At 33.0% G+C, this 13,819-nt stretch overlaps 1 protein-coding gene across 3 annotated transcripts; it reads left to right on the top strand.

Annotated features, from left to right (window-relative positions):
* The first annotated feature begins 3,905 nt into the window (after positions 1-3,905).
* Positions 3,906-12,691, top strand: LOC114418740. 3 transcript variants are annotated; one of them, XM_028384226.1, is made up of 9 exons: positions 3,906-4,047; positions 4,162-4,224; positions 7,637-7,769; positions 8,476-8,740; positions 10,068-10,196; positions 10,276-10,325; positions 10,540-10,637; positions 10,780-11,067; positions 11,995-12,691. In XM_028384226.1, exons 2-9 carry the CDS (start codon positions 4,174-4,176, stop codon positions 12,475-12,477), a joined length of 1,497 nt encoding a protein of 498 aa, XP_028240027.1. In that variant the 5' UTR covers positions 3,906-4,047; positions 4,162-4,173; the 3' UTR covers positions 12,478-12,691. The 3 variants fall into 3 exon arrangements, with proteins under 3 accessions (XP_028240027.1, XP_028240028.1, XP_028240029.1); XM_028384227.1 differs by lacking the exon at positions 4,162-4,224 and having other exon boundaries at positions 3,914-4,047; XM_028384228.1 differs by lacking the exons at positions 3,906-4,047; positions 4,162-4,224; positions 7,637-7,769 and adding an exon at positions 7,989-8,076.
* Positions 12,692-13,819: the final 1,128 nt, after the last annotated feature.

Consider the following 13,819-nt stretch of genomic DNA (forward strand, 5'->3'; position numbering starts at 1 on the left):
GTTATTGACACTTTAGTGGGAAAGAATCAAGCTGCCTTTGTTCCAGGTCAGCAACTTCATGATCATGTTCTGCTGGCTTTTGAGCTTCTTAGGGGCTATGAGAGGAAACATGGTACTCCTAAATGTATGTTGCAGATTGATATTCAAAAGGCGTATGATACGGTGCATTGGGATGCTTTGGAGCATATCTTGAGAGAGCTTGGTTTTCCTGATCAGTTTATCAAGTGGATCATGATCGCAGTCAGATCTGTCACCTATGTCTTTAATATCAATGGCAGGTTCACTAGAAGATTAGAGGCTAGGAGAGGAATTAGACAAGGGGATCCTATCTCCCCCTTGCTGTTCATCCTGGTTATGGAGTATCTCAACAGAATTCTAAGCCAACTGGATAAAATTCCTAACTTTAATTATCATTCTAAATGTGAGAAGATGAAGATAACTAATTTGTGTTTTGCGGATGACCTTCTCCTTTTTTCCAGGGGTGATATCGGTTCAGTGCAGATTATGCTTGACAAGTTCAACACTTTCCTCCGTTCTATGGGCCTTCATGTGAATCCTTCAAAGTGCAACATATACTGCGGATCTGTTGATATTAATGTCAAAGAGCAATTATTGTTGATTTCTGGTTTTAAAGAAGGAAAAATGCCCTTTAGGTATCTTGGTATTCCTTTATCCAGCAAGAAACTCAACATAAAGCATTATCAAGTTCTTATAGATAAAATTGTTGGTCGGATTACTCATTGGAGTGCTGGTCTTCTCTCTTATGCTGGTAGAGTGCAACTTATTCAAAGTGTCATCTTTGCTACAATCAATTTTTGGATGCAATGTCTGCCCCTGCAAAAATTTGTGATCATGAGAATAAATGCTATTTGTAGGAGTTTTCTGTGGATAGGTAATAGCAACATTTCTAGGAAGTCTCCAATTGCTTGGGAAAAAGTCTGTAGTCCGAAGATTAATGGTGGTTTGAACATCATCAACTTAGCTATATGGAATAAAATCAGTATCCTGAAATTACTTTGGAATGTCTGTAATAAATCTGATAATCTTTGGATTAAATGGTTGCACACGTACTATATTCGAGGTCAATCAATTTGGAGCATGGTTTTGAAGAAGAGTCACTCTTGGATTATGAGCAGCATGATGAAGTTGAGGCCCCTGTTGCTGCAATACCAGTCCAGAATGCAGGATGTTTTTAAAATGAAAAAAATTTATTTGGCTCTGTTTGAGGAAAGTGAGAAAATGAGTTGGAGGACTCTAATGTGCAACAATCTGGCCAGACCGCGGGCTCTTTTTTGTTTGTGGCAGGCGTGTCACTTCAGGCTTGCTAGCAAAGATCGCCTGATAAAATTTGGTTTGAATGTTGATGCTAACTGTGCTTTTTGTTCCTCTATGGAATCCCATGAACATCTCTTTTTTGGTTGTATTGAGTTGAAGACTATTTGGACTGCGGTTCTTAATTGGTTGCAGATAATTCATATGCCAAGTACTTGGTCAGAAGAATTGAATTGGATTACTAGGAAGTGTAAAGGAAAGGGATGGCGTGCTATGTTACTCAAATGTGCTTTTACTGAAACAATATATCATATTTGGGCTTATAGAAACCATAGGGTTTTTGGTGGAAATGTAAATAACAGGAAAGTTGAGGATTCGATTATCAATACGATAATCTATAGAGTGTGGGATAGAAAGAGGTATAGGAGGTATATTGCTGAGTTGATGACATAGGTTCTTTTTTGGGGTTTTGGTTTAGCTTAGAACCAATTCCTTGGTTTTTTTGTTTTCTTGGCTTGTTGGGGCTGGATCAGTTGCGATCGCCTTGTGTTTATCGTTTTTTTGAATTAATTCATTTCTTGATTCAAAAAAATTATGAAAAAGAATCATAATAATAGTGTGAATAATTTCGTACTTATATAATTTTTTACTCACATAATCAATATGAAGCAAAGAAAAAAAAACATAATCAAACAATTATTTTCTTATTTTCAAGTTTATTTTTTATATGAAATGTATAAATTGAAAAAATCTAAAATAATAAATGTAGAGATATAATACTATATAATTTTTAAAATTTGTCTCTTTAGATATAACTAGCAAAAACATGCATGGAACCTGAAATTGAATGGTCTCTGACTTATCACTTACACCTTCTTAAGAGCAAACAAATGCTTTCACTGAAATATAACTGAACTTGGCTTAGAACTTTTCGTTCTTCCTTCTAATTTTATAATGGTTAATTTATTGATATTATTTTCTGATGAACAAAAAAGACTTCAATGCCCGAGTTTTTTTTTCCAAATAGGTGTGGTGTTGATGCCATAACAATTAACAGTTGTTGCCTCTCAACTCAAGTATTACATCACTGAAATATCATCAAGTATTATGCCACTCCCTTCTTTACACGCCCTGTATCAATCCGACATACCCAACATAAGGACTTATCAAAACAATTATTAACCAAATACTTAGGGACTAGAATTGAAATAAAAAAAATTCAAACATACTTCTTCATTTCTAAAAGGAAGGACAAAAAGAGAAAAAATGAAGAAGACCGGCCGGCCAAAAAAGTAAACATCCTGAAGAGAAAATGAACAATAGCCACGATGAAATTGTAAAGAGAAAGAATAAGATCAAGAGAAAGTTAGAGATGTGAAAGAGATGGGTGCCTTTTAGAAGATATGAAGATTTAAGTTATTATCATTCTATAATGAACAGGTTTTCTTATATTGTTGGACAGTTGTTGGTTCTGCTTATTACAATGCTCTTCATGTATGCAGCAAGTAATCAATGTATGGAAACATTCATGATTCATCCAACTTTAGCTTTATCATGCATTTTTTCCATTATATTAACAATATTGTTACTTAATATTATGAGTTCACAGAAATACTAGTACCTAAATCAGAGACGCACTTTGGCCAAATTAAGTTAACATTCAACTAAATGAGTGAGAAAAACAATTCAAATTAATGAAATATACCATAAAAATAGGTGGAAAAGATCTTGTAATTTTTTTTTTGTATAAAGAGAAAATTATTCTGATTCTCTCACTCTTTTCTCTTTTATTAAGAATATTTATACAATTTTTTTTTTTTACTTTCTATACAATCAAATAATAAAATTTTCTTTCTTTTCATTTTATTAGTAATGAAAAGTTTCCTTTCTTTCTATGAAACCAAATAATAGAAAATAATAATTTTCATTTCTTTCTTTCAAACTACTTAAAAATTAATTTCTTTTTCTATTTCTTTTCTTTCACTTTCTTTCCTAAAACAAAATACCACTAAAGATTTATCATCAGCTTGTCCTTAAAAAAAGGAAAAGAAGAAACAAAATTAATCAACACAGCACAAAGAATATGGAGATGGGCTTTGGGCCGTCAAAATGGAAACATATCCACTTTGAAGCGCATTGCTATGTGCACCCAGCAAAATTGCTGGTACACCCAGTAATTTTGTGATTTTCCCCGGAGTCAAACCTGTGACTTTTAGGTTATTAATATGATGCTCTAACCAACTGAACTAATAACCCAATTATGTTATAAAATAAATAATGTTGTTATATATAACACTAAATTTTCGAATGTATATTTAATCTGCATGTAAATTAATTTTGATATAACTCATACAAATTATTTAATCTGTTATTTTGTTTATAAATAAAAAATATTTGCTATTAAAAAAATTAATTTATTAAAAAATTAAAAAAATACTTACGGATCACCTAATCCATATGAGTATGTAATCCGTATGAGTAATATAAATTATGTAATCTGTAAAAAAAACACTTAAGGGTATTTTTGGAATTTTATTTTAATGCTGGGTGCATAAGCAATATGCGTGGTGCACCTAACAAAGGCCCACTTTGAATTGTTGGTGAAAACTGAATGAAAAGCACTGTTCTTCTTACCGCGGAAGTAACGACCGAAGCGAACGAACGAACTAATCAATACAACGCCATATCTCTGTGCATCGCTTCCTTCCCTCGTCCTCAATTCGAATCAATTTCCTCAAAGTTGCTCCCACTTTTCTTCGCATCACAATTCGGAAGGTATAATCTCATAACACATGCTTCCGATTTTCGTTTTAGTTTTCTTTACTTTTACAATTATCGCGTTTTTTATTCGTTAAATATAATCATGAGCTTGATTTTCGCGTTGGTCAGAAACTGGTTTCGATGGTGCGAGCTCCGAATCCAGAGCATCGGGAATCGACCACGCCCTTTGTCGTGAGTCACGTATTTGCTTTTTTTTTTTTTTCCTGATCGTATGGATACGAAATTGATATTTCGTGGACGAAAACTGCGAAGTACATGCTTCATGTGTTTATATTTTTTTATGAATTTTGTATTGGAAATAGTTTTATTTGCTTAATTTTGTTTTTTTTGTAAATAAATATTACTAGGTAAAATTATTTTCCTACCACTATACATTAGAGTTTTAATCAGAAGTTTATTTGAAGTTTGGAAATGCATACATGATCTTTGGGTGAATCTGGTGTGCAACATTTATAAGATACAGCTGCGATGTGTCCACTTGTGTTGGGGGACAGATAGCTGCTTGCCTGCTTCTAATCAATCACAGTTAGTTATGACTAAACAAAACTAATTATGAGATATGCTGAGATAGGTTAATTATTCGCGTGTTTGGATCCGTGCCACATGATTATGTACGTCTGTTAAAGCAGAAGCTACCAATACTAGCTTTTGGGTTTTATTATGAACTTAATGTGAGTTTGATGTGAAACGTGAAGATGAGATGCTGATAAAAGCATGCTATATGGAATTTGCTGAGTTAGGTTAATCGCAGCAAGTGAATAGTGACAAAATTTTGATGCTCAGACCTGATCTCTATAAAACTAAATGTGTTGATATTCAGTTACTCACGTGTCTTGATTAAACAGAACTTTGTCCTTTAAGTTAAAGGACAGATGTATCAAGTGTAAGCGGCTAGACCTCATGTTAAGAACTATTTATAGAAATAAAAACTAAATTAATGTACATCGGTGCCTGAAGGCTCCTCGCTATACGAAGGTATGAGGGAGAGTCATTGTATGCAACCTTACCCTTGCATATGCAAAGAGGTTGTTTCCGGATTCGAACTCATGACCAACCGGTCACCAAGGTTCAACTTTATCGCCGTGTCAGGGCTTGCCCTCTATTTATACAAATATAGGTATAAAAAATATCTAGTTAATATATTCATAACTGAAATGGTAATGGTTGGTATTGGTGCATTTATGCATATCATGCAAGCATGGTGAGAGCTATTCCTCGAAGGACTTGCAATTCCTTCGTTTATACTACTGTGGAATCACTTTTCCTTAAATGAAAAGAATGGCCATTAACAATACAATGCATTTCCCTTATTTTTAAACCAAACTCGGAAATTGGAATATGTCATTCCCATTCCTATTTAGTTCCCTTAAACCAAACAGGATTTTGGTGTATTAATAGTAGAAGGTTATATTGGTTTGCATGGTTCATGTATTACATGCTTAATGATACAATGTAAAGGAATTAGCATGCACCCGATGTACTTAAAAATCTCTTTTGAAAGGGGAGAAAGAATGGTAATCTCTCAGCTTATTTTGGAAAGCAAAGATGTTGCCATTATACTGAATCAATCTGTTACTCTTTAAGGTGGCATAAAAGGCTTTAAAGTATGGGGAAAATGGACTTAATCCAATCCAGCCTGTCACAAGATTGAGTTTTATGTTGGTCTCCACAATTTGATTTTGGGCCAGTGCCTGTATGTTGGCCTTCTACAGTGTGCTTCTTTCTATAGCATTTAAGCTCGCATAATTTGTTATATAGTATATGAAGTGCATCTAGTTTAGAAAGAAAGGAAAAAGTGTGCTTTTCAATATTTGAACCAAGATTGTTTCTATAGCATTTAATGCATGTTGATTTGATTGCTAAGATCATATTGTCATATTGTATGTTACATGTTATACACTTATATTGTGTCGATAGCTTATATGCGAATGACAACATTGGAAAATGAGTTAACTATTTGTAGTCTTAACTTTTGTGCATCAAAGATATTGTTGTTTTGTTCTTTTTTTTTTATAAACATTTAACATTCTAAATTTAAATAGGCAGATTTGGTATAAGATATATTTATAAAAAAAAAAAAACAATTTCAGCACTTGCAAGACAGTGATAATTGAAATAAAATGATTGTTCAAGATGAACCAATTATTAAGGATGATATAAGTAGAAATACCTGAGATAAAGCTATTTACAAGCAGAGGTAGCCCTCTGTCAAGGGAATGAAATAATGGAAACACAAGGAAAGAAATAAAAACTGAAATTCTGCAGACTCACCAAATATCCCCCTCCTCCCAAAATCTCTCTAGCTTAGTCAATTCTTTCCTGCCTCTCCTCCTTCATTCTTTTCCCCTTTTCTCCTTATTCTTAACCAATTCCCCACATTCACCTCCTTTTCCATCACTTTGTGCCATGTATGCAAGGTTCTTACAATTTACAACCCTTTACAATCCAAATTTCTCTTCTGCATCTTATACACATTGTTCTCATAGTATTAGTTATATGAGGGTTCTGGTTAACAGCTCCTTCAGTAATCCATTCTCTAAATTGCAATCATTTTAATTCCTCATCAGATATCAATTTATTAAATCAGAGTTGGATTCAGTTTTCTTTGATTTGTTTTTTCTGTCTGATCTTCTGGGCATATGCTGTTAATTCTGTCATGAACTTTATTCCTTGCATTTGGCCTAAATTGGTTTCGATGGTGCAAGCTCGAAGCCAACAGAATGGGGAATCAAGCACCCCATTGGTGGTAAATCAGGTATTTGTGATTTCTTTCATAATTTATAGGAACAAAGTGTTGTGTCTTTGGAGTGAAAGTTGAGCATTTGCTATGCTCAATTCATTCCTTGCTTTCCAATAAACTGGATTTGTTATCATGACAAGTGTATTTTTTGTGGGTGTTCAAGGATGGTGAAGTTAAATTCAAATAGCTAGGTGAATGAACAGTGAGATAATTAATGTGTGTGCAAGTGTTAGTTATTGAACAAATAATTGAGTTCTGGAAGCTAAGTTTAAAAAGTGGGAGAAAGATGCTTTATTACCAAAGGTATCTTCATATTAGGGGAGGAACACACTGAAGAATAAAAAATTGTTCTGTATTCTAGCTAAAGTGCTTCTTCTGAGTAATAGTAAGGATCTGTGTTAAAAAAACATAGGGATGAGATAAATGTTTACTGAGGAATACTTTACAAGTGTAAATTTCCTATATTGCCTATGTTGCATTGATTGACAGTCCATTCCCTTCTTCCCACCTCACCCCTGCCAAAAAGGGAAGGTGAGAAAAAGCCTCATGGGTGTGATCAAGCATCTTTGACTTGTGATCTGTTTTTTCTACTTAAATTCTTGGCTTCTTGAGGCCCGCATTTAATGATTTATACGGAGGGGGATTTGTTTTTGAATATGGATCTTGCTGTTAACGTTAGTTTGGTTCAAATGCGTAATTATTATTGTTATTGCATTTAGTTGTACTTTTTTTACTAGTAGCTGCACCTTCCTTTTATGATTATCTTGATGATTAAAGCAATAATAAATGTTATTTTATTAGTTTTGTTTTACATAAAATCAAATTTAGTTTATCTTTTTTCAGGTACAGGGAGAGGGTTTGACAAATGATGGGTTTATTCCTCAGATATTTTCATCTATGCCAGCTCTCAATGATGCAGCTTCTTATCTTGCACAAACAACATCATACATAACTGGATGTTTCTCTGATTATTCAGGCAAGCTTCTTTTAGATTCTTCTTTTAGAAGTTTAAGGAATTATGCAGCCAGTCATTAGTTTCCATAAACAAAAAGGAAATAATGAAGTTGAGTTATTTTGTGTCATATATAAAATAATAATGTGGTTATCTTCGATATATGGAGGTTAAATTAAAAATGTTATGTGGCTCTTAAATTTTTTTACTTCAACTGTTGCATGTATACATGGATGTTGAAAATTGAAGAACCTAATCTGATTGCTTTGGAGTTATGGTCATCTTTTGGGAAGCAAAGACATACCTTTCAAAGGATAGACGAAGCCACAAAGTATGCAATTATTATGTTAGAAGTTTATTGTGCTCTTGTGAAACCTTGTAGAAACCCAACTATAGCAAAATCCTTGTTATTTATATGGCCTTTACTTTTTATGTGGATTTCACTTGAGAATTGTTTGTAGGTCTAATTTGAGTCTGGAAATCTGCTTTAGTCTAGGTACTGTAGGACTTGGGATTTTGTTTAATATGTTGCTGTACTACTTTGTAAAATTTCATCTACACTTAATTTTGAATTTGCTTATGACTTTATTCCTTATACAGTTTTCTGAGGCATTACGTTTCCTCATGTTATCTTATTTGATTTCTTCCCAAACTTGTGCATTTGATTTATAATGACTTAGTTTCATGTCTGTTTTGTAAATTGTTCTTAAAGCTTTTGATAATTTTTCAGTGGAACATTCCCCCAGACTTTTTGGTGCTTCTGACACTCGTGCACCAGAGCTTGTGGATTTTCCTTCTTCTGAAACTAATGCATCTTCATCTACTGAAATTGAGCATATTGCTTCAAACAGAACCCATTTAACCTGTGTTGAATCATCAAGCGCCTCAACTTCTGCTCCTCCACATATGCATGATGAAATCACTGGTAGTTCTGGTTCTAGTGCACTTATTGAATCAAATCGTACTGGACAAAGTGGCATTTCCATTTTACAAAGGTATTGTTTATCAACTCATTCTAAATATGATTTTTTTCAGATAAGCACTTTTAAATTCCCCCCCACCCACCGAAAAAAATTATGAAGCTGAATCGTTTCCATTGTTGAGAATTAAGGGTACAGTTATTTTATTGTTCGATTTGTATTTTTGCGAGTATTTCATAAAATAATTTATATTACAATATATGTATTTGGGCAAAAGTATGTGAAGGTGTTGCTATACATTTTTTTTTCTCTTTATTTCCTTTTTAAGGGGTTCAAAAAATGTCTTATAAAAAAAAAGTGACAGGAAAGGCTTATTAACAAAAGTTACATTTAAGTGCTGCTAGGAAGCATTTTGTGGCTGCAATAGAAAGGTGTAAAATAGGAAACATCATTGCTTGGTGGTGAAGTTATTATACAGACTATGGTATGTGGACTGTAAGTTTACAAATTTAGACTTTTCAGGAAAATTGACTGGTTCTCCATACATCATTTGTGTCTGAGAAATGCACTGAGATGCATGAACTCAAAGAGTATTGACTTTCAGGAACCTTCAAATCAATTAATAAGAAAAATCCATGGTATCTCTTATTAATTGTTTCTGGTAGGTTACTGTTACTTGTACAAAAACATTATATCCTCTCTTTCTAAAGTATCCACATTCAATTTTTATTCTGCCATTTTCGAGTCTTTATTTGTTTATTTTTTATTTTTTGCTGTTTTTTTCCAAGTTGTTTCCTTTCCAGGAATCATAGATAAAACAAAAATTTGAATGTAGGATACTATATTCTCAACGAGTAAAAATTTGTCCATCATTTTTATCAATTTGCAGGTTCTTTCTCAGTTAGTTAAAAGAATGGAATTAGCCATACTAGGTAGCATAGATATTATCATACTGGAGAAGTAAATGGCAACTGTTATAAACTTATAGCAGTTTGCAAAACTTCAAATGAGAACAAATTGTGTGAGCAAGTTTTATTGTTCTTTTTTAAAAAAAAAAAAATTTTTTTTTTTAAAAACAGTATTCAAACAGGCTCTAAAATGGTTCTTTTCTGTTCTAAATATTTTAAAATGTATCGTAAATCAATTAATCAAATATTGTGCCCAAATGATTGAAAGATATGGTTTAAGCTCTGCCACTGTGCTTACTGTTAAGGCCACCTTAAGATTAAACGCTTCTGTTTTCCTTGTTGTACACATCATTGGAATTTATGATGTTGGCTTCTCCTTCTTTACTCCAATTCTTTTATTTTTAAATTTTGTTATAGAACCATCTAAACTCCGAATTGTAAAGCCCTATTGACAATTAACATGGGGGTGGTAAACTATGTTTTTATTACTTCAGCCTAATTGATCGTGCTCGAAGGACTGTGCGTGGATCTGCCGATGATATAGGATGGCTTCAACGTGATCCTGGAATGCCGTCAGTTGAAGATGGAACAGTGAGGTTCCTGGAAATTCTGGACAACATCAAGTAAGTATCCTAGTATTTTATTTTTCTCAATTTTCTCTTTATCATTGTTTTGTTAACTCTGTTTTTCTTTCCATGTCAGGCATGGTGTTCACAGGTTACCAAATTCGGTGGTTTATTTGTTAATTCCAGGTAAAGTGACTGACTATGTATATGATCAGGATAATCATGACCAACTCTACTTCCAAGTCCTCATATACAGGAAAAGCCTAAAGTCCATGGTGCAGCTGGAATGATTAATGTTTATTAGCACCTGGTCTATAGGATGTAAACCGCAAAAATTCGGAAGTTCATTGTTGCAACATATTTTGTTTGCTATTAACTATCATGCCTTTTACAATGACAGGTCTTTTCAGTAATCATGGTCCACTTTACTTTGTCAGTACAAAAGTCAGTTTTTCAAAAATGGGTTTGGCCTGTCATATCGCAAAGATTCATAGTGAGGTATATTATAATAGTCATTGTAGTAGTAATATAATAAATTAGAGTACTAAACGATGATGATAATAGTTCATATGAAAAATTCTACTACTGGTGTTTTTCTTTTTTTATGTTCTATTACTGAATTTTGAGTAATTATTATCAGGCTTCAGTTGAGAAAAATGCCAAAGAGCTAAAAGAGTACATTGAGGAAATTTATTGGGGTTCAAATAAACGTGTTATGCTTCTTGGACACAGCAAAGGAGGAGTAGATGCAGCAGCTGCTTTATCATTGTATTGGTCTGATTTGAAAGATAAAGTTGCTGGGTTGGCATTAGCACAAAGTCCCTATGGTGGAACTCCTATAGCTTCAGATCTTCTACGAGAAGGACAACTTGGTGATTATGTAAATTTACGGAAACTTACAGAGATTCTTATCTGTAAAGTAATTAAGGTATGTTAAGTTTTTCTGTTGTAACCTTTTGAGAGATGCAAGTATTTGATAGATGCAAATATTTTTAATGAAAGAATAGGAATGAGAGGCTACTTAGTTCAATTTTTTTTTTTGTTGGGGGGATATATTGGATGCCTAAGAAAAACAGTGGAAAGAGTTCAGAGTCTTGCGGCATGCTGGGTATGCAGAGTTGTGGTTTAAGGGAATAGGAATTAATGGAATAGGCTAGAAGTCAATGGTCATTTGTAGTCCAGATTACAGTGTTTGATTGCTTTGGGTATAACATGGAAGCAATGTGAAATGGAATGACATTTTTTCTAAGTGACATACAAGGGTCCCTTGTGAGGGAAAAAAATACTTCTTTTTCATATATTTCTTATATGATTATGAAGATGTATATCTTGTAAGTAAGTAAACATATTTTTGCATAGCTGAGAAGATGGATCAGCTACAGGCGAATGCTTGCTTCCTCCTCTGGTTAATTTACATAGTTGAGAAAATGGCTTAGCCCTTCTAGGGGTGATCTGCATTTTGTCCAATAGAGTTGACTACTGGATTAGGACTCTAGAATCCTCTTGTCTATTCATGCAGGTTGTATTTTCAATTTCTCAACCTCTATACAAACTGGGATTACTTAGTTCTTGCTAAATTATTTCAGAAATCTAAGGATATCGCCCAAGCTGTTTCAACTAGTTGCCACTTACCTATATATTTGAAAATGTACGCAAACAAAATTGCAAGGTGTCATTATATTATTCTACTTATTTGATGTAGTAACTTGATTAAGTTTGTTCTATTTAATGTTGCCTTGTAAGTTACATAATTATGTTATATCTTCTTATTGAAAGACATTTTTGTTTAGTTCCTGTCAATGTCCGGACAGTATTTAACTTGCATGCTACAACTTATCATCTATTATTTTTGAAGGGTGACATGCGAGCCTTAGAAGACTTGACATACGAAAGGAGGAGAGAGTTTTTAAAGGAGCATCATCTGCCAAAAGAAGTCCCAATTGTTTCATTTCGAACCGAAGCTGGCATTTCCCCGGCTGTTTTAGCCACGTTATCCCACGTTGCACATGCCGAACTACCCCTGGTTGCTCCAGGCGGCGAGTCTAGAAAACTCCCTTTGGTGATGCCGCTTGGTGCTGCTATGGCTGCTTGTGCACAATTGCTGCAGGTGAGGTATGGAGAGAAAAGTGACGGACTTGTTACCTGCCGAGACGCAGAAGTTCCTGGATCCATTGTGGTGCGACCTAAACGAAAATTGGACCACGCTTGGATGGTTTATTCATCACTAAATGATGACCCTTCTGAAGGAGATGCATCTCAGGTGTGTGAGGCTCTCTTGACTCTACTCGTGGAAATCGGGCAAACAAAGATGCATGAGCTTGCAATGAAAGATGAATGAAGCATTAGCATTCCAATTTTATGTTGTACCTGTACATATTTTTCTTTTTTCTCTCCAAAACTACATATTTAATTTATTTTTTATAGTCTAGATAAAAATGTTGAAGTAGGTCATACATGTAAGAATATACATTCATACATGTAGAACAACATATTTAAGCAAAACCTTCGTATGATTTAGGTAAGAAATTGATGATGCAATGCAGTTCTTGGTCTTTTGCCTACTTAAAACACATCAAATGGGATGGAAATGGAATCAGGTCATACAATGTGTAAAATAACGCCCAAAATTATAAAATGTAGTTAAGTTCATATAATAATCTCCTAAAATTACCAAAGGGAACTTTTGTTGGTACTAATTTTCTTTCATTCCTATGTCAAAAAAATATTCTTTCATTCCTTTTGGACTATAGTGGACTCAATCATGATTCTAAGAATATCCTTTGATGCCGAGGGTACTGGTGAAAATTTTTATTTTTTTATTTTTATGTAAAAAGAGATCAACTCTTCTTTAGGACAATAAATATGCCACCTATTAAAATAAACTTTTCTTGTTTGAAATATATGACATCAACTTAATCCTTTATTCTCCTTATACACAGAAGTCTTTGTACACAACTGTGAAGCAACCATGATTTAATAGGTAAAACTTTTGAGTTGATGCATGATGCATACTTGAATTAGTTTATTTAAATAATAATAATAATAATAACAATAATGTTTTTACAAGCTTCGCAATATAAAATTATTCTTAAACTTAATCTCTAGTCGACATGTGCTTTCACCTTTCATGAAAGTATATTCATTACTTTTTTTTAAAATGAATGTAAGAGATATTTACTTTGTTCAATCATATTTGAAATATAATTATTTTGTGAATTTATCAACGAAAAAAGAAAAGTATACGCTGATTTCAATTAATTCTTTTGGAATTTAGTTTAAATCGAAAGTGCAATATCATCTAAATAAATACTAAATAATCTGGGATAGGACATAAATTAAGTCTAAACTAGATACTTGAGCAAGACTAAGTTTTTTTTAACAATCATTATTATTTTAATTTTTGAAATAGATCTAAATATTTTTTTTTCTTTTTTTTTAAGGGAATATTTTTTTTCTTAAAACAAACTAAACTAAATATACATTAATCTTGTCCTTACCTAATGATAAAACGAATGTTAAACACTCATTAGATAGGATGAGTTACGTACCACGAGTAGCTTTTCTTTTTAAGTTATATTTCTATCATTTTGAAGAATTTATTCATAAATATTTTTAAATTTATTTATTATTATTTTTATATATGTACATAAATCTGCTTAATGCACGCAATATCTGTTAGT

This window comes from Glycine soja, chromosome 7 (genome assembly GCF_004193775.1).
Source record: "Glycine soja cultivar W05 chromosome 7, ASM419377v2, whole genome shotgun sequence".
In the NCBI taxonomy this organism is placed as follows: Eukaryota; Viridiplantae; Streptophyta; class Magnoliopsida; order Fabales; family Fabaceae; genus Glycine; species Glycine soja.